This window comes from Nothobranchius furzeri, chromosome 9 (assembly GCF_043380555.1).
Source record: "Nothobranchius furzeri strain GRZ-AD chromosome 9, NfurGRZ-RIMD1, whole genome shotgun sequence".
Classification (NCBI taxonomy): Eukaryota; Metazoa; Chordata; class Actinopteri; order Cyprinodontiformes; family Nothobranchiidae; genus Nothobranchius; species Nothobranchius furzeri.
In genome coordinates this window covers 6,005,357-6,024,745 of record NC_091749.1, presented here as the reverse complement: position 1 = coordinate 6,024,745, position 19,389 = coordinate 6,005,357, and the positions used below count along the sequence as shown (strand labels likewise).

Genomic DNA, 19,389 nt, shown 5'->3' with positions numbered 1-19,389 from the left:
TGGAAAGAGGAGAACTAATCACCAGTGTTGGGCATCTCATGTTAAAAAAGTAATTAGTTATAGTTACAAATTACTTTGTCTAAAAAGTAATTGAGTTAGTAACTCAGTTACAACAATATAAAAGTAACTGTAAAGTTTCACTTTTATGTTCTATAACACAGTTACATTCTATAATATCTATAACCCCAAAGATTTTTATTACTGTATGATTCTGACTATCTAGAATGAACATGTCAGATATCTGACATGGTCAGTCAGTAAGCATGTTCTGATGGATATCTAGCATGTTCATTTCTACCATGAACAATAGAATTATAGATATCTGAAACACATAACCAGCCTGACTAATAAATATGAAAAAGGCCTCGTTACATTTTTAGGAACTCTGAGATATCTCACACTTAATTCCTACTAGTGCAGTTGTTATTATGGATATCCTTAATTATAATTTCTACTAGTAACAGCATAGCTGTTGATGTCTTCATTTGCAGCTTAGATTAACGCGAGGCTGTAGTTATGCTGGTCTCTTGTGGATCCCTGCAGGGAGGCCACAGAAACATTGCAGCTCTTTTAGTTGTCGCTGCTTCATTTTTGAGTCGTTCAATTGCATTTTTCTTGCTAATAGTTTGCTGTTATATTGTATATTTCTTGTCCAGAGAGAAAAAAAAATCTCATGTTAAGCTAAATGTATGATGATGTAATTGCATCGACTGAAGATCACATGAAGTTATTAGTTATCAGGGCAAACATGGCTGCAGTCTAACAGTATTGGCTCATATCAGTGATGATACTGTAATGACTCAGTCTCTGGCTGCTCTTTTATGAGTATTATTTTCGGGCCCATAACGGAGTATTTATTAGCATAGCAAACCAGAGCGAAAAAAAAAACCTGGAACAACATTTTTCACCCGTTGAGCTCGCCTTCAAAATAAAACGTTAACCCTGTAGTTTACTATTCAAACCCATACAATACATTTGAGGTCATTTGGCCACTACGGCTATCCATAGATATTTCCTGATTACACAGGGGAGGGAGGAGTTTGGCTCATCTCTCCGCACAAGCAGGATGGAAAACAGAACTTCATTGGTGTTGAATGTCCTCAAATAATTAAAAACCAGGTCGCCAAATACTTAGTTTATAGCAAGACATTTACCCAGAGGCGCTCAAATTGAGCTAACTTGTGTGAATACAGGTCATAACCGCTTAGAGATGGAGCAACTTGTTGCTAGCATGGCGCCTAATCGCTAGCATAGCAATTTGACCAGTTCTACAAAGATATAAAGTCATCTTGTATCTTGTTTAAAAACTTTGATATTTGGGGGCGCCAGAGAGCACCGCATGGATAAGAAGTCTTTTTGTGGGGCTCCGTGAAACCCAAGTTACAACTATAAAAATTAAGCTTACATCTTCCAAGTACCGCTATGGGCAAACTCACCAACTCTGACTCACCTGCTGAAGAAGACAATAGAACAACTCTATCGGCTGAAGAAGGCGACGACGCTAGCAAACCAGCAGAGCTAGCTCCAGATGCTACCACCAGCACCATCCAGCACTCTAGCTCACAGCCAACGCTTGCTAATAATCTGGCTGCTATTGGGATGCTAGAGTCGGGCCTAACAGCCAGATGTGATGGATTGGACTCAAAACTACAACTCGTTCAAACCTCCCTTATTGACCATGCTACATGCATTACCGACCTTGAGGGAGCGGCGACCGAACAAGATGCCCGCATCACAGACCTGGAGCGGCACTGGGTGGAAATATTGGTGTAACATGGCCATGAAGCGAAAATTACTTGATCTTGAAAACCGCTCAAGGCACTCTAATATTAAAATCATGGGCCTAGCAGAGAAAGTAGAGAAGGGAAACCCAACTAACTTCATAGCTGATCTTCTGCTAAAACTCCTTGGACCCGACAACTTCCTGGACGGCCTGAAGGTGGACCGGGGACACTGGATAGGGCCACAGCCATCCTCTTCAGCGGGATCGCGCTCGATGATTGCCAGAATCCATCACGTCCCGGTGAAGGAGAAAATACTCAACCTCACCTGCCGGCATCCCCCCCCCCTGTTGTTTAATGGAGCCTGGATCAGCATCTTCCCAGACTTTTCACTTGAAATAGCCAAACAACGCCTTCCAGCCACTCCCGGTTTACGGGCCGCCTGGCTGTCGACGGTTTCCTCGCGCAAAGCAAGTACTGTTGTTCTCTGCTTAACGGCTTACCTGTAAGCAAATTGACATGAGGGTAAGCGTGCCCTTCGGAAAACCCACCATTTTGTCATGGTCTGCGTCTTCCTGTCATGGTCTGCGTCTTCCTTCATGTGTCTCCTGATGTTTCTCCATCCCTCTCTAGATTCCCTTCTGTGTCTCATACCGCCCTCATATGTCCTTTGTCTGCATCTCATTTATGTGTCTTCTGTTTGTAGGCCTTCATATCATTCCCTCAGGTCCAGTGTTCATTTAGTCATCCTCAGCCCCTCCAATTGTAGCTCCAGCCTCTTGTTCCCCAGCTCAGTATATGTGTGTGTGTGAGTTTATGTGTGTGTCAGTGTGTGTGTGAGCCCTTCCCTCAGCTTTTAGGTTTAGTTTTGTGTTTTAGGTTTATCTACCCTCCACTGGTTCTGTTTCCCCATTTAGTTAATTGTTGTCACCCGCCTTCCTTCCAGCCCTCTCTCCACACACCTGCTTCCTGTTTCCTTAATTGTTCTCCCTGTGTATTTAAGCCCTGTCTTGTCTGTTTGGTTTGGGTCCATTGTTTGTAATTCTGCCATGTCTTCTCGTGCCTCTCATATTTGGATCTAAGTCTTCTCGTTCTTCTTGTGTATTTGGATCTCCAGATCTTCATCTGGATTTTTGGACTTTTGGCTTCCAGCCTTTGGGATTTATCTTTGTTGTTTTGGTCATCCTAAAATAAAAGGACTTTTTTTTTTATTTATTCAACATCTGCCTCGTGTCATCCTGGGTTACTGCATTTTGGGTCCTACCAACCTTGCATCGTGACACATTTAGGTAACTGCATGTCATGGTTACCTTATGTAACCACACAGTTAGTTTGACTGGACTTATCTATGCAGTGTTAGAACGTCTCCCAATGTTCATGAGGGAGCTTGTGCTCTGCTTTGTTTGGGGAAGCAGACGGGGGGGGGGGGGGGGGGGCTACAATTTAGTTGTTGCTGTTGGGTTTTTTTTCTTCTGCTCATGCATTCAGTACCAACAACTTTATTTATGCTGACAGATCATATTACCCAGATGGTATCTTCACAAGGCTATTAACACCACTCCGTCTTTGCCACAAGATGGCACTCTAACCATGCTAAGTTGGAACGTTAGAGGTTTGAGAACCAACTTGAAGAGAGGCAAAGTTTTTTCTCACTTGAAGTCTTTATCTGGAGACATTATGTTCTTACAGGAAACACAAACACACAGATCAACAGAGGCTAAAATGCAGCTAGGTGTCTCAAATCTATCAGTCAACATTTTATTTTGAGGCAAGATGGGTAGCTTTATTAATTCATCGAAATTTTCCATTCCAGCAATCTCTACAACCTCTTACCGAAATGGTCGCTATAGTATTGTAACAGGTCATATTCTGTCGCGGCATGTGACCCTTCTTAATATATATGCACCCAATTTTGATGACCCTGGATTTTTCAGGAAAGTCTTTAATCTAATTCCGGATCCCTCCACCACTCATTTAATTGTAGGAGGGGACTTTAATACTGTTTTGGACTGTTTCACTTACAGGTTTTCCTCAAGTCCAACTGTTCCTTCCAAATCCACCACCACCATAAATAACCTTATTAATTCTATGAACCTTGTTAATATCTGGAGGCTTCAACAACCCACCGACAGAGATTACTCCTTTTTTCCCATGTACATAAATCATACACAAAAATTGATTACCAAATTGTATGTCTTTTGATTTGTTTTTTATTCAAACTAAAAAGAACATCAATGGTGTAGCTACTCTTTTCTATTTCTTAGTTGAATTAGCAGACTCCATGCTTCCAGGATGCACTGTTGCCCTCTGCTGGTTCTGTCAGGTTACTGTCATAGTCCAAACAGGTAACATGGAGCTCGTATGTCCCTAAACAGCTACTGTATTTTAAGATGGTGGATGACCATGGACCCTCGACCACAGTTTATGTATTTTAAAATGTAAAATTTCAAGTTGAGACGAATATTTAGAATAGATGTTGATGAGAAATATTAGTGAAAAAGGACAAGTTTGTGAACTGGAAACACAGGATTTGATAGTAAACAGGTAAAAGTATCACACACTGGGGCTTTAACAATGAAGGATGGAGACAGTGCAGTTGTTATTACACTGAACAAAATTATAAACGCATCACAGTTGTTTTTGCTCCCATTTTTCGTGAGCTGAATTCAAACATCTGAAACTTTTTCTACATACACTAAACTTCCATGACTCTCACATATGGTTCTGAAATCTGTCTATATGTGTGTTAGTGAGCACTTTTCCTTTACCAAGATAATCCATCCCACCTCACAGGTGTGGCATATCAAGGGGGTGATATACAGCACGAATAATGTACAGGTGTGCCTTAGACTGCCCTAGGGTTGTCATGGTAACTGGAGTAGCGGTAAACCCCGGTAAAAAAGTTGACAATAATAATAACTGTCTTGTTTAAAAGAAAAAAAATTTTCTCGATGGATTACCGTGGCTGCGGTGTAGGCACGGTGACCCTTACCAGCCACCGTATCATCTGCTGAAGTTGCCGGCGGCACATACACACTTTGTTGTTTACAACTTAAACTTTCTTGAAGCTAAAGCTGAAATAATGGCCAAAGGAGGAGACGGCAGTGCTCAGGAGGACATTTTTTATCCCTCAGAGAAGACAAAGTGGGAAGTACGGACATTTTTTGGATATATGAAGAATACCGAGGGATAGTTGATAGAAGACGGCTTTCCTGTTTGCAGCACGTGCAGAAAAAGTGTCTGTGAAAGGCAGCAACGCTTCAAATCTCATGACACATCTGCGTGACCATCACCCACAACTCTACAGTCAACGCAAGGCAAGCTAACGTTAGCGTTTTAGCTAAAATGCATGATCCGAGGATTTGGGTTGAGGGAGAATGCAACGAGTCGCTTTTTAAAGCAGCCGCAGCGCCGCTACCTGCATATAAACCGTGTCGCGGACACCCCCATGTTGAAATGACGCTATGCATTACGGGGCTCCCAGGGGCAGATAAGAGTTGGTCTCTCTCCGAGAATAATTATGAATTTAACAATGATTACTGCCTGATGACATTTTCCCACATCTACAAAGGTCACTGGAAGGACACAAACCGAGGACAACATTTTCCTGATATAGGGTTTATTACTCAAGTAAGGGTAACAAAGTATCTGACTGGTACTACTTGAGTACTGAGTATCATCTGATCTAATATTTTTAAAATGATGACATCAAACAGACATAAAATAAGAAGTCATGGGCAAATATTGGTATTTTAAAGACTAAAGGGGAAAAATGTTAACAAATAAACAACATAATTACAAAATAACACATTTTAGGCAAACTTTAACAAACATGAGGACAATATTTTCTGATATACAGGGTTTATTTAGTTGCCTGAAAATGTAACACGTTTAAAAAAACACCATGATAATTTTGGTCACAATAACCATGAGGTTAAATTTTAACACTGTGACAACTCTAGACTGCCCACAATAAAAGGACACCCTGACATGTGCAGTTTGATTAAACAGCGCAATGCCACAGCCCAGGACCTTCACATCCAGCATATTCACCTCCAGGATCGCCTGAGACCAGCCACCTGGACAGCTGCAGCAACAATTATTAGTTTGCATAACCAGAAAATTTCTGCACAAACTGTCAAAAACCATCTCAGGGAAGCTCATCTGCATACTCGTCATCCTCATCATCTCCGCACAAGCAGAGGCACTAAAAAATCACAATGTAACCATAGAAACATTACTTGGTATATATGTTGTGTGTGTGTGTGTGTGTGTGTGTGCTCTGTCTTCTCGATCCCCAATGAGTCGTGGTGGATGGCTGCTTATACTGAGCCAGGATCCTCTGGAGGTTTCTTCCTGTTAAAAGGGAGTTTTCCTCTCCACTGTCGCTAAATGCTTGCTTAGCATGAGGATTGCTGTAAAGTCACTCAATGTAATCTGCTGGGTTCCTTATATAGGAAACATTTTTCTGATTGGCTTAATGAACTGACCTGTATTGGAATGTTTACTGTGTGAAGGTCCTTGAGACGACTCTTGTCATGACTTGGCGCTAGATGGCGGCGTGCACAGACGCAGCGGCTCTGAGCTCTTCACTTAGGCTTTTTACCACGTTTTGTGTCGTCTTTCTATGTTTTATTATGGACTATTGCGGACCGAAACTTGCATATGACCGAGGGGAACTACACAGCATTGGATACAACTGCCGGATGCCCATGACAAAGGAGTATCAAAGCTCCCACAACATCCCTCCGAATATAGCGAGGCCTTTGGACGCTCCGTGGATCGTTGTTGGCTCAGTTACGCGTCGTAGGAGGCGGAAGGAACGCAAACAAAAGCGGGGCTGCCGGTCTGGCCTGCAAGCCAGACTAAAGAGGCAGCAATTTAAACCACCACTCCCAAGCATTTTCCTGACCAACTCACGATCTATTGTCAACAAAATCGACGAATTGGATTTACTACTCACAGCTTATTCACTCACTCGGGACTGCTGCGTTCTGGTCGTGACGGAGTCCTGGTTACGAGAGGACATTCCTGATGCGTCAGTGCAACTACCGGGCCACACTCTACACCGTAGCGACAGGAAAGATTCAGCTGGAAAACGCAGAGGAGGAGGTTTGTGTATCTACACACACAACAACTGGTGTACGAACAGCAGGATCTCTGCTACATTCTGCTCACCAGATATAGAGACGATATCTGTCACGTGTAGACCATTTTATCTGCCTAGGGAACTGACTGTTGTGATGATAACAGCAGTTTATATACCACCGGATGCCAATGTTAGTCTAGCCCTTGATCATTTATATTATAAAATCAGTGCTTATAAATCCGTCTCTCTCCCCCCACTTGGAAAGTCAGACCATCTCTCTCTGCTCCTCCAACCTGCATACATACCACTGAAAAAAAGAACAAGGCCAATTATTAAAACCATTAATTCTCTTACAGATGAAGCCATGGCTCAACTGCAGGACTGTTTTGCTCATACAGAATGGAGCATTTTTGAAAATGAGGATGTCCAAATTTACACAGATGCTGTGCTCTGTTATATCAAACATTGCATCGACACCGTTATCATTCACAAGCAGGTTCGGATCTACCCCAACTGTAAACCCTGGATAACGAGTAAGGTCAGGGTACTATTAAAGGCACGTAATGCTGCATACGCGTCGGGAGACCAGGCCAAGTACTGGCGGGCAAGGACTGATCTTAAAAAGGGAATCAAGGAGGCTAAAGTGAGCTACACCAAAAAGCTGTCGCAACATCTGTCTGCCAGCAACCCAAGGAGGGTCTGGGAAGGACTGAGACATATTACCAAATACAAGGATAGCAGATCTAGCACTGAAACAGGAGCTTCATTAGCCGAAGAACTCAACTATTTCTTTGCTCGTTTTGAGAATACCAGCTTCCCCACAACTAACATCACTCCTATAACATCACCTGCTGAGTTTGGTTCAGATACACAAATACTCACACTTCAAGAACAACAGGTTCGCACCGTGTTCAGGGCTGTTCATCAGAGGAAAGCGGCTGGTCCAGGTGGTATTCCTGGCAAGGTGCTGAAGAACTGCGCAGAACAGCTGTCCATGGTATTTACCAAATTATTAAATCGCTCCTTGTCTGAAGCTACGGTCCCATATTGTTTGAAATAAACAACAATAGTCCCACTCCCCAAGTCTACTACAATCAACAGTCTCAATGATTACAGACCCATAGCACTCACACCGGTGGTGACCAAGTGCTTTGAGAAGCTGGTGCAAAAACATATCAAGGACTTCCTCCCACCCAGCATGGGAGGAAGCCAGTTTGCATATAAAGCAAACAGGTCTACTGAGGATGCCATATCTAATGCTCTCCACTCCTCTTTGCAACATCTGGAGAACCCCGGCACCTCAGTTAGAATGATTTTCATTGATTTGAGCTCTGCTTTTACTACCATAATCCCAAACATCCTTGAAGCCAAGTTGATTAATCTGAACCTCCCCCCTACCACCTGTGGCTGGATCAAAGATTTCCTCACCAATCGCCCACAGGCTGTCAGGATTGGTGACAAGCGGTCATCCACTCTGATGCTCAGCACTGGTTCCCCTCAGGGCTGTGTGCTAAGCCCCCTGCTGTTCACCATCTACACCCATGACTGCATTCCTATTCATCGCTCTAATAAGATCATTAAGTTTGCAGATGACACCACTCTTGTAGGTCTTATCCATAACAACGATGACGCAGCATACAGAGATGAGGTTTGCCATTTATCAGAATGGTGTGATGATCATAACCTCTCTCTTAACATCAAGAAGACCAAGGAGATGATTATTGACTTCCGAAGTAGTAAGGATGCCCCCGCCCTCTCTGCATTAACGGAGCTGAGGTGGAGAGAGTTCCCTCCTTTAAGTTTCTCGGGATTTACATCTCTGAGGATCTGTCATGGACAATCAATACCACTGCCTTGGTCAAAAAAGCACAACAGTGGCTGCACTTCCTGAGGGTCCTTAAGTGGAACAGGCTGCAGACCAACCTCTTGGTGTCTTTTTATCGAGCAGTCATTGAGAGCGTGATGACTTACGCTATCCCTGTGTGGTACGCGGGGTGCACAGTAGCTGATAAAAACAGATACCAGAGGGTCATCAGAGCGTCGGAAAAGGTGATTGGATGCACCCTTCCCTCTGTGGACACTATCGCCTTGCAGAGGTGTCTCACTAGAGCAAGGACCATCTCCAGGGACATTTACCACCCAAACCACTACCTTTTTGCCATGCTGCCCTCTGGGAAAAGGTTCAGATCCCTCAGCTGCAGGACCGACAGACTGAGGAAGAGTTTCTTTCCCTGGGCTGATAGAACCCTGAATGGACAGAAAATTCAACTCTATTGATATTATTTATTGTATTTTGTAATGTTTTTGTTTTTATTGCATGGTGCATATTGTACTTGTTTTAGCTATTTTTCTTAGTATTTTTAGCGGATGCCTAATGCGAAGCTCTAGGAAATTTCGTTGAATGGACAATCATTTAATGACAATAAAGGATATCTATCTATCTTTATACGTAAACTTGAATTGAAGTGAATTGAAATTGGGGTCTGGACCTGACAGCAGTCCGTCGTTGTAACCGACTTGAGTGGGCAAACACTCACATTCGATGGCGTTTGGCACGCTGGAGAGGCATTCAGTTTACAGACGAAGGCAGACGGCAGACAGCGTGTGTGGCGTCGTGTGGGTGTGCGGTTTGCTGATTTCATCGCTGTGGAACGAGTGGCCCATGGTGGCGGTGGGGTTCTGATATGGTCAGGCGTATGTTATGAACAACGAACACAGGTGAATTTTATTGATGGCATTCTGAATGCACAGAGGTACCGTGATGAGATCCTGAGGCCCATTGTTGTGCCGTACATCCACGACCATCACCTCATGTTGCAGCATGGTAACGCATGGCCCCGTATTACAAGGATCTGTACACAGTTCCTGGAAGCTGAAAACATCCCAGTTCTTGCATGGCCAGCATCCTCACCAGACATGTCACCCACTGAGCATGTTTGGGATTCTCTGGATCAGCGTATACGACAGTGTTCCAGTTCCTGCCAATATTCAGTTACTTCTCACAGCTATTGAAGAGGAGTGGGCCAACGTTGCGCAATCAACACCCTCATCAACTCTATGACACGGATATGTGTTGCCCTGCGAGAGGCAGATGGCGTCCACACCAAATCCTGACTGGTTTTCTGCCCCCCCCATAAAGCAAACCTGTGGGTTCAGCTCATGAAAAATGGGAGCAAAAACAAAATTGTTGCATTTTTATTTTTATTCAGAGTATGAATATTACTTATTACTTAAATGCAATTTGTACTTGTTCATATATTTTCAAGTTGTGGGAACTAGGCTTTTAAGTGACAGATCCCTGGAACGGCTGATTCTAGAAGGTACTGAAACTGTCAAGAATTAAACTGCTGCCCTATGTGAGAATGATTTTGAGCCAAACTCCACGAACGTGTTTGGTATCAACTGTTATAACCCCCCCAAATAATAACGTCTCCTTTAACATCTGGTTTATTGGAGGGGTGTGTTACCTGTCCAGAGAACGATGGCCGGCTGCCTGACCATGCTACCTGGCCTGGGTTGAGCTGCCTGGAGATCTGAGCTAGATTCTGATTGGATGAGCCTGACGTCTGGATGTCATTCACACCAGGGACATGGATCACTGACGAACTGAGACCAATAGAGACACAAAATTATGTCTAACAGCAGGCACTCAAAAAGCTCTCAGGTGTGCACTGAATTGGATCCATACCTGAAACTCTTGCCAGAGTGTCCCTGCTGGAAGGGTGAGCTCTGAGAGTAGAGAGACTGACCTCCAGCCGTAGAAGAGGGGACCATCATCTTCTTTTCTCCCGCTAAAGTTGGAACAAAACAACCAGTACACAATGACAGTCACTATGTGTGTGTGCATGTGCATGTGTGTGTATGTGTGTGTGTCATACAGCCAGAGATGCTGGTGTACATCTCAGCAAAACGTTGGTCCCTCTCCTGGGAGAACAGTGCCTCTGTCTTGTCAATGGTCTTTCCGGTCTCATGGACTCCACTGCTGACACCTGCCACAGGTACCTGTGAGAAAAGGCACATGCTGACGTTCAGTCTGGAAACACAGGCCAGCACCTGTGTGTGAACTGGTTTCACCTGAGACAGGTCATAGGCGGTCAGACCGTCTCTTTGGTGGACTTCAATCTCTGCCTGCTGCTGCTGAAGCTGCCTGTGGAACATCAACAGGAATACCGTCAGCACCTCCAACCACTAACAGCATCTGACACGCCACCACCGTCGGGGCTTTGTTCAAAGCTGTGCTGAAAATAAACAAACCATGAAAAGGAAACCCTACTTGACGTTTGTGTTGGTGCAGATGATGTACTCTATCTCATCAGAGTACGGGTTCTGGAAGGTGAAGCTACTGGTTCGGATCAGCATCCACTCCCTGTTTTTCATCCGGAAACGATACATGACTGACAGGACTTGTCCTTTAAGTTTCATCACCTGCATAGAGAAAGAAATCTCTCCCTTATTCTTCCAAAATAAAAGCACCAACAGCTGAAAGTGACACTGGTCAGAAACAACTAATAGTTCCTCTCTAACGCTGTCTACCCCAACAGCTGATGTCCCGAGACGCTCTCCTCCACAGACTTAGAGAAGATCTGCAGCATCTCGCTACACCAAAAGAACAAACTTTTAGGACTAGTCAAACGCAATAAATGCATGTGATTAACAAGTAATCTGTAATAATAAAATGACTAATTAGCAAAGATTATTTTAGTAGATGTAAATGATCAACATTTTTTTAAGTATCTGAAACAACTTTGTTTTCAAATACTTCTACTGTGTTTGACCAGAATTCCACAAAAACTCCAAATTACATTTAATGTGAAAGTCAAAGGTGGGCTAACCAGATTTACGCATGCACACAACTTGCTTCTGGAGGCAACTGTCTTGTTTGAGAAGATTCTGAAGAAGCAGCTAAGACGCTTACACAGCATATCTGTCCCGTCCCACCTGGAGCAGCGGGGGAGTTAAGCATGGCTGCTCTATAGATTGCAGCTCTGCCTTCAACACAATCCTTCCGCCTGGCTAACCTGGCTGACCTGAGACTTCCACAATCCAGCAATATATATATATATATATATGTATAAATGTGTATATATATATATCCAATTTTTTTTGATTAGTGCATCCCCGATGTGAACAAGATATAAGTGGTAAAGAACAGTCTTATCTTACCTGTTGGAAACTTTCTCTAAGGTGACTCTGGTCCTCGGTGTGGCAGAACTCCAGAATTTCTTTGCCCAACAAGTCCTAAAAAGCAGATGATCACTCGTTTAGAGGCTACATTTATCTGATCAAATACAGGCATCAGGTGTTGGACAAAGCTGTTCACCAATTACAGACACACACACACACACACACACACACACACACACACACACACACACACACACACACACACACACACACACACACACACACACACACACACTTGTACGAGTGGTCACGGCTGTGTGAACTGATGCTACTACAAACAGGTTCCATCTAGTAAATAATAGGGATGAATGATTTTAGGAAAAGACAGAAGTGTGATTTTTCCAGCAGAAATCATAACATTATTCACAATGTACAGCAGTGTTCCTCAATAACGTTCAGTGTAGCTCCCCACCGTTGTGATCTCTCCAACGGGGGTGTGGGGTGTCTAAAATAGTTGACTCCAGACCCTTTGATACAGAGTTCCAACACTCCCATTGGCTTAAATAGGAAGAATGAAAAGCAGAAGTAATGTCGGCCATGGACCTTCTGATAGTTCCCCCATTGAACGCTGTTCATTCTCTGGGTTTCAGAGCTTTCACCTTCAGTAAATTGATGAAATGACAACATTTTGGCGTTGTGAAGCGTTAGCTCACTGCTTCGAACCAAAACAAGTCAATAGTGATTTTTCTTGTAGCAGTTTTAGTTAATTAATCAAGTTAACCAGCTGGTTGTAGTTTTACCTGCAGTTAGCTTACTGTTAGCCTGTTTTAGAGGGTTAAACGGCCTTATTCCTGTCTGATTTTAACTTATTCAGCAGTTTTATATATTTGTGTTTAGAGTCGTGTAAATTACTCAAAATAAATTATATTAAGACACAATAATGTCCGAGTGTAAAGATCAGAGTGGTAGAGGACCAACGTTTTTAACTTCCGTTGTCCCTGCAGCTCTGTAACTCGCTCTACCTCCAGTTACTAAACCATCTCAACTAGAGAGAAGCTGTTTCTAGTGAGACGCCGTTGCTAGTTTAGTTAGAGATGTGGGTCATTTACCAGACAGCAGCATCTGGGAACTCATCAGTAAAATGTGATTACCGTAAATCCTCTAATACAGGCCCGGGCCTGTATTTTACTCAAGCTCATCAAGCTCCAGGCCTTTATTGGAAGGAGGGCCAGAATTAGAGGCAGGCCTCAATTTCCATTTGAGTCCGGTTGGTTCGCTGGAGTTTTTGACAATTAAAATTGCGCCCACATTTTCCAAGTTAAACATATTTCTTTTAACAATGGTAGTTTCTACTTCAGCCCTCTCCCCCCTCCCCCTGCGCAGCGGCCGCAAACTCACTGATGCGCCTGCAGCCTCTCGGAGTTTCTGCTGCTCTAAACATTAAAATAATTATTTCCTTTTCTGTTCCTCACTTCTGATGACCTTCAATGGTGTCTGTTTGTTGCAACCACCAGGTACAAAAACTAACTTGTTTTTATTTGACTATTTTTATGTCCTGTCTCGTTTTATTATCTTCCTGCATCTCCTCTCGATCCTAAAGAGAAACTGCTACCTGGGTTCATATGTATTCACCTTATGAGTTACCTTTGAACTGCAGTTCTAAAAGATCTACCGACCGCTAAAACAGCGGGGTGTGCGCCGGTCGCATCGGTGAGGTGCGTCACCGGAGGACAAAACAGGTGATGCGCCCCGATCCACAGCAGCGAAAAGCATCAGGCACAAATAAAAGACAGAAAACATAAAAGGAAATGGGCCGACATGAACGATCGCGTGTTAAATTAGTTTTTGAGGTGGCGACACCTAATTTGATAATGTTACTGTGGCCGTGCTCAGGACGCAGATGTCTGGAGCGCGTCAACGATGAGAGCTTTGCAAGCTGGTTAAGGTTAGGATGGGGGTGAGGGGAAGGTTAAATTGCAAGAGGGTAAAGGTCACAATTTGGTTAAATGTCCGTTTTACGGCAGGTGTCAGTACCGACGCTCTGGCACAGCGCGTTGCCTCCCGATGCACAGGAGCTTGTCACCTGCTGACAGCAGGCTGCTGTCTATTCTGAGGACTGAATCTTGCCGGTCATTATCACGTGACAGCGACTAGTCGATGACAGGCATAAAAAGTCACTATAGAGCGGTGAAGTCGACTAGTGACTAGTTCATACAACCCCTGCTACTGCTCCCCAGAGTGTTCTGCAGCATAATCAGCACGTTCTCTTTGAACTTGATATCAAATTTTCGCCTCCTCTTTGCCTCCACACGGTTAAAGTTACTCTCGCGGTCTATCACTGGCAAATCAAAAGTGAGACGGATGACACAACCGCCCCCTGTACTTGCTTGTTACCACATTCCACCCGGCCACAATAAAAAACCGGCCATTATTCACCTCCACTGAAAATGTGATACCCGGCCGTTAATTGAATACAGGCCAATATTAGAGGATTTATGGTATTTCATATTTTCCACTTAAACCACCTGATGCTGACTTCTATAACCTGCTGAAGTATTATTGCCATATACGAGCTATGGTGTAGATGTCTGGGGAAACTCATACACAGGTAATATTCGACCAATAACTATAATGCAGAAAAAAGCCATGAGATTAATTAATGATGCAGGCTACAGGGACCATACAAACACATTTTTATCAAAATGCAAGCTATCAAATTCCAAGACTTGTTAAAGTTCAAAATGGCACAAATAACATATAAAGTAAGAAATAAGATGCTTCCAAAAGAAATGAGTTAAATGTTTATAGACAGAGAAGGTGGGTACAATCTAAGAGGGAAATGCAATTTCAAAATACTAAGTGCCAGAACAACTTTAAAAGGTATGTTTATTACAATAGCAGGAGCAAAATTATGGAACAGCCTAACCCAGGGGTCGGCAACCTGTTCCCATCAAAGAGCCATTATTACCCGTTTCCCACAGTAAAGAAAACACTGGGAGCCACAGCAGCTGCGAGGTTGTGGGCGGGGCCTACCCTCAGACAGCAGAGAGCTGCTTTAACCAATCACAACAGGTGACAGCAGCCAGTACCGGTCGCTCGTGTACGTCAAAGTTATCTTTCATAAGACGATAATCAATAAAATGATTTATATAAAGTGGATCCAGAAGTTGTAGCCCGTCTCTGCCGACAATATTTAGATATTTTTCACCCTGTTGGTGGTTTTACTGAGCAGGTGCCCCTTTTGTCATACGTTTCTTTTTAAAACATGTTTAGACTGTTCAGAATACAAATCCAGGCTCTGTCACGTTTGATTGTTGTAATTAAACTTTGTAGGTGGGGAAGGTTAGAAAAGGATCCGATCAATTTGTTTTTCCCTCATTTACAGTGACGGAGATAACGGTGTAATCAAGTTAAATTATATCTCTGCAACAATTTTCACAAGAAAACAGAACAGTTAAAAGCAGGGCTTGTGTTGTGTTGATCGGATTGTTCCTGTGTTTGACTGTTTATTTTGATGGAGAAAGAATAGAAAGAATTACCCCGACGCATGCAGACGAACTGACATTTTATTCATTATGCACATCACAGATGTAGCTAAATCACTCAAGAAAAGATTCCCATCTGAACATCTGACATGGACACTTCTCAGCGCAGCTCACTGTCAGCGTGTACGTAAGGTCCACAGCGAGCTGAAGATGTGGAGAGGGGCTTGAAGCCCATCGCAGAACCAGAGCTCATGCGGGAAGCTTCCTCCCACTGAAGCGAGCGTTTTCCAAACCCTGTCTCTCAAAGAGACTTGTCACTTAGAAAATGTTCCCTGACTATGAAACTTTGGCTGAATAGCGCTTGTTCCTGTCTCCAATGTGGCGACTGAGGAGAATCCCAGAATCTCACATCCTCTTCAGCTCAGGAAGCGCCTATGATTACGCACAAGCGTGACGCGTCAACCCGGTCTCACAGTAAGACCGGGTTGGAACTGTTCAGGTTACGCAGACAATCTTTACATTTAGAATTGGCATACAGATGTAAAATTAATGCAGTAAAATATAAAGCATTTTATTTAAATATCCATTCATTATTTTACAAGCACAGAGAGCCGCATCAGATGGATGGAAGAGCCGCGCGTTGCCGTACCCCTGGCCTAACCGAAGAAATAAAAGAAAGTAATAACTTAAACCAGTTTAAAAGTAAATATAAAAAACACATTTTAAATGGGTATAAGAATAAAGAAATTGGGGTTAAACCAGGTCAGTAATATTGAGGGTGATAGGGTTGGTTGGTTTGTTACGTATTTTGTGAATTAGAAATGTACACATGTATGCTGTGAAAGTAAATATGATGTGGTGGGGTTTGTTTATGGTTTATTTGATGTATTGGTATGTTTGGTTTGCTGTTTGCTGTTTATTTTATATTTTGTCTGAGTTAGTTAGGACTAAAAGTGCATGAATGAGAGTTAAATCTAAGGGGTAGGGCTAAATAAGTGTTTACTTCTGCCTACTCACGTTCAGACAAATTGTTGGAAGGATAAGTTGTAAGGAGGACTGTGAATGTATATGTTTGAAATAAAAAAGAAATGAACTGAATTTTAAAAACGAAAAATGTCTATAAACTGAACCGCTTTAAGCTTTTTAGGTTTCTACGGCATTTATAATGCATTTAGTTTATATTAATTACCTACATGATACTACTCAGTAGAAATGTGTTGTGTATGATTAACCAGTTCATTCTGTAGCTTAAAACATACATGAAACCATCTAAAGTTAACATGTAAGTCCTGAAAGCTTCTAGAATAAACAAAATTACTTTACCTGAAAACGGTTGTGAACAAACGCTGCTGATGGACATGAAGCTGCTGTAGCTCCTTAATATTCCTTCTCCATTTTCGCTAGCTTTAGCATTTTTCCTTTGCGTGTAGCTGCCGCCGTGGCTGTGACGCTGTGACGGGACCTACGGGCCACAGCAGAGGTGAAGGCTAGACTGTCCGAATTCAGAGCCGCTGGGTTCCGGTCTTAGCGGTCTGGCAAGGACCCGGCCTTGCTAGAACGGCGAGGACCCGTACTCGTAAGCATCCTGCTTATGGATTCGGACATATGCATGTCGATGATTCGGACACACCCACTGACTGCTCTTTCACATAACCACGTTCGGCAAAAAAAAAAAAAAAACACGTTCGGCAGAACAATTTCCGGTTCAAAAGGCCAACGGATCCATCATCCAATCAGTGATGCCTGTTGTTGCAGCATTGGTACCTACCTTTTCCGGTTTGTATTTTGTTTTTGTGGTTTTCAATTTGGTTTTGCGTTTAGTGAATTTGTTGTTAGGCTTTTCAATTTGTTGTTGTGCTTTTCAATTTGTTGTGCGTTTAGTGATTTGTTTTTGCATTAAGTGATTTGTTGTTGCGTGTTTCAATTTGTTGTTGCGTTAAGTGATTTGTTTTTGTGGTTTGCACTTCAGGGCCACCGTAGATATTTGGCACATAAGCACAAACAACAGTCAGGACCCGTTCCACGACCCGAAGGCACAGAGAAGCAATCCTCTCGTCCCCCGTGGTAAACCCCAACACACAGGCAGAGAGTCTTGGGGCTAGGGCTGGGCGATATGGCAAAAATAGAATATCACGATTTTTCCAATATTTTATCACGATTTCGATTTAATCACGATTTTTTTATCCATGAATAGCATAACTTCAATTGCGTATTAAAGAAGAGAAACATTGAATAAATAGACATTTATTCATATTAGGGATAATCAGCACAGTGCTAACACACTTATATTTTAAACTCACACCAGAGATGATAAAAGCCCTGAGAGAAACAATTACAAAAATCAGTTTTTCTCATTTTTCAAGTAACTTAACATAAATTAAAATCGTAAACATATTTAAAGTGCAAACATGTCAATTGCAAACGTATTGTGCAAACTTGTTCAAAATACTATGTAGCTCCCAGTTGCTCATGTAGTGGATAGTTAAGCTCAAATACGGCTCTGATGTGCGGCTGGACCAGAGATCGCTTGTGGTAGCAAATAACTTCGCATTCTGAATATTTTCTGCAACAAGTCTCTAAATAAAGTAAAAATTTCCAGTGGAGATTGGAGACAACCCATAGAAGCACTGATTTGATCTCATTTCAGAGAAAAATAGAACAGGTTAGATGCACCTAATAAATAAAATTACTAACAAACTCAGGAATCTTTCTTTGCTTCCCTGTTCTGGTGCTGAGAATATCACTAATGCGGATCAAAGGAGATACACAGATGAATGCACCTCTTATTATTTGGAAACTACTTTTACTGCAGCTGGCAGAGGCAGAGATTGTTTCTATTGATACACGGATTTACAGAATCATTTTAAATTGTAATAGGGGAAGACTGCAGGAGGGAGCGGTAAAATACAGGGGGTCCCCAGCAAAAACAAGAAACTACGAGTCTGATGAAACCCGACACCGGCTCGGCAGAGGGAGAACGAGCCGAGGCGACGTCGTGCTCTGCTTAAGAAGTGTTATTTTCCTGCTTCAGAAGAAGCGTCCAACGTGTTTTTACGCTTTCTCCAAAACATGTCACGTCACTAAGTTGTTAGCGCCGCGCGCTAAGGAAACCCTGCGTTTCCTCTTCGGAACGAAAACCTCGTTGTCGCTCTCAGCCGTGGCGAAGCCATGTTTGTTCACACACAAGTGAAAACAAGCGGGGCACTAATGTATTACTATGACTCACTCTGATTGGTTAAGGGTCAAACAAAGGCGTGTCATTCGCCTGGGGTAAGTTCCCTTTTCATTCAGAGGCAGAAATTCAACAGCAGAGCTGTGAATCGTGATAAAACGGTCTCTTAAAAATGACAGACCGTCAGATGTCTAGATCGTAAAACGGTCTAAAATCGTCATATCGCCCAGCCCTACTTGGGGCTAACAAAAAGTCAACCCCAGCCCTACGCCTCTCACCCGGAGCAACTCCACCAAAGGAGAGTGTCCACCCCCTCTCAAGGACTTGGGTTCCAGAGCCAATGCTATGTGTGGAGGTGAGTCCGACTATATCTAGCCGGTACCGCTCAACCTCTGCCACAAGCTCCTGCTCCTTCCCCGCCAGTGAGGTGACGTTCCATGTCCCAAAAACCAGTTTCCTTGTACGGGAATCAGACCGCCAAGGCTCCCGCCTCAGTCTTCCACCCAATCCACACTGCATCGGACCCTTCATGTTCCTCCTGCGGGTGGTGGGTCCACAGTTGGATGAGCCCATGTATCCGGTTCGGGCTGGGCCCGGCCGGACCCCATGGGTGAAAGCCCGGCCACCAGGCGCTCGCTCACGAGCCCCAACCCCAGGCCTGGCTCCAGGGTGGGACCCCGGTAACATCACACATGATGAATAGAATAATGGAATGTGAGATAGTAAAACCTTTCTGAAGTATCTGAGAGAGACTGTGGAGTCTGTATGGTTTGATAAGTTAGAGATTTGTTTATAAAA

General features: G+C 43.2%; 1 protein-coding gene across 3 annotated transcripts in view; it reads right to left on the bottom strand.

Annotated features, from left to right (window-relative positions):
• arnt2 (aryl-hydrocarbon receptor nuclear translocator 2) overlaps positions 1-19,389 on the bottom strand; it is a 144,603-nt gene that overhangs the window by 15,411 nt on the left and 109,803 nt on the right. For all 3 annotated transcript variants that reach the window (XM_070554614.1, XM_070554615.1, XM_070554616.1), the window contains 6 exons: positions 11,974-12,048; positions 11,084-11,235; positions 10,885-10,957; positions 10,689-10,812; positions 10,499-10,601; positions 10,278-10,416 (listed from right to left, as the gene is read on the bottom strand). In XM_070554614.1, the coding sequence (XP_070410715.1) occupies positions 10,278-10,416; positions 10,499-10,601; positions 10,689-10,812; positions 10,885-10,957; positions 11,084-11,235; positions 11,974-12,048 (666 nt within the window). The remainder of the gene's footprint in view (positions 1-10,277; positions 10,417-10,498; positions 10,602-10,688; positions 10,813-10,884; positions 10,958-11,083; positions 11,236-11,973; positions 12,049-19,389) is intronic.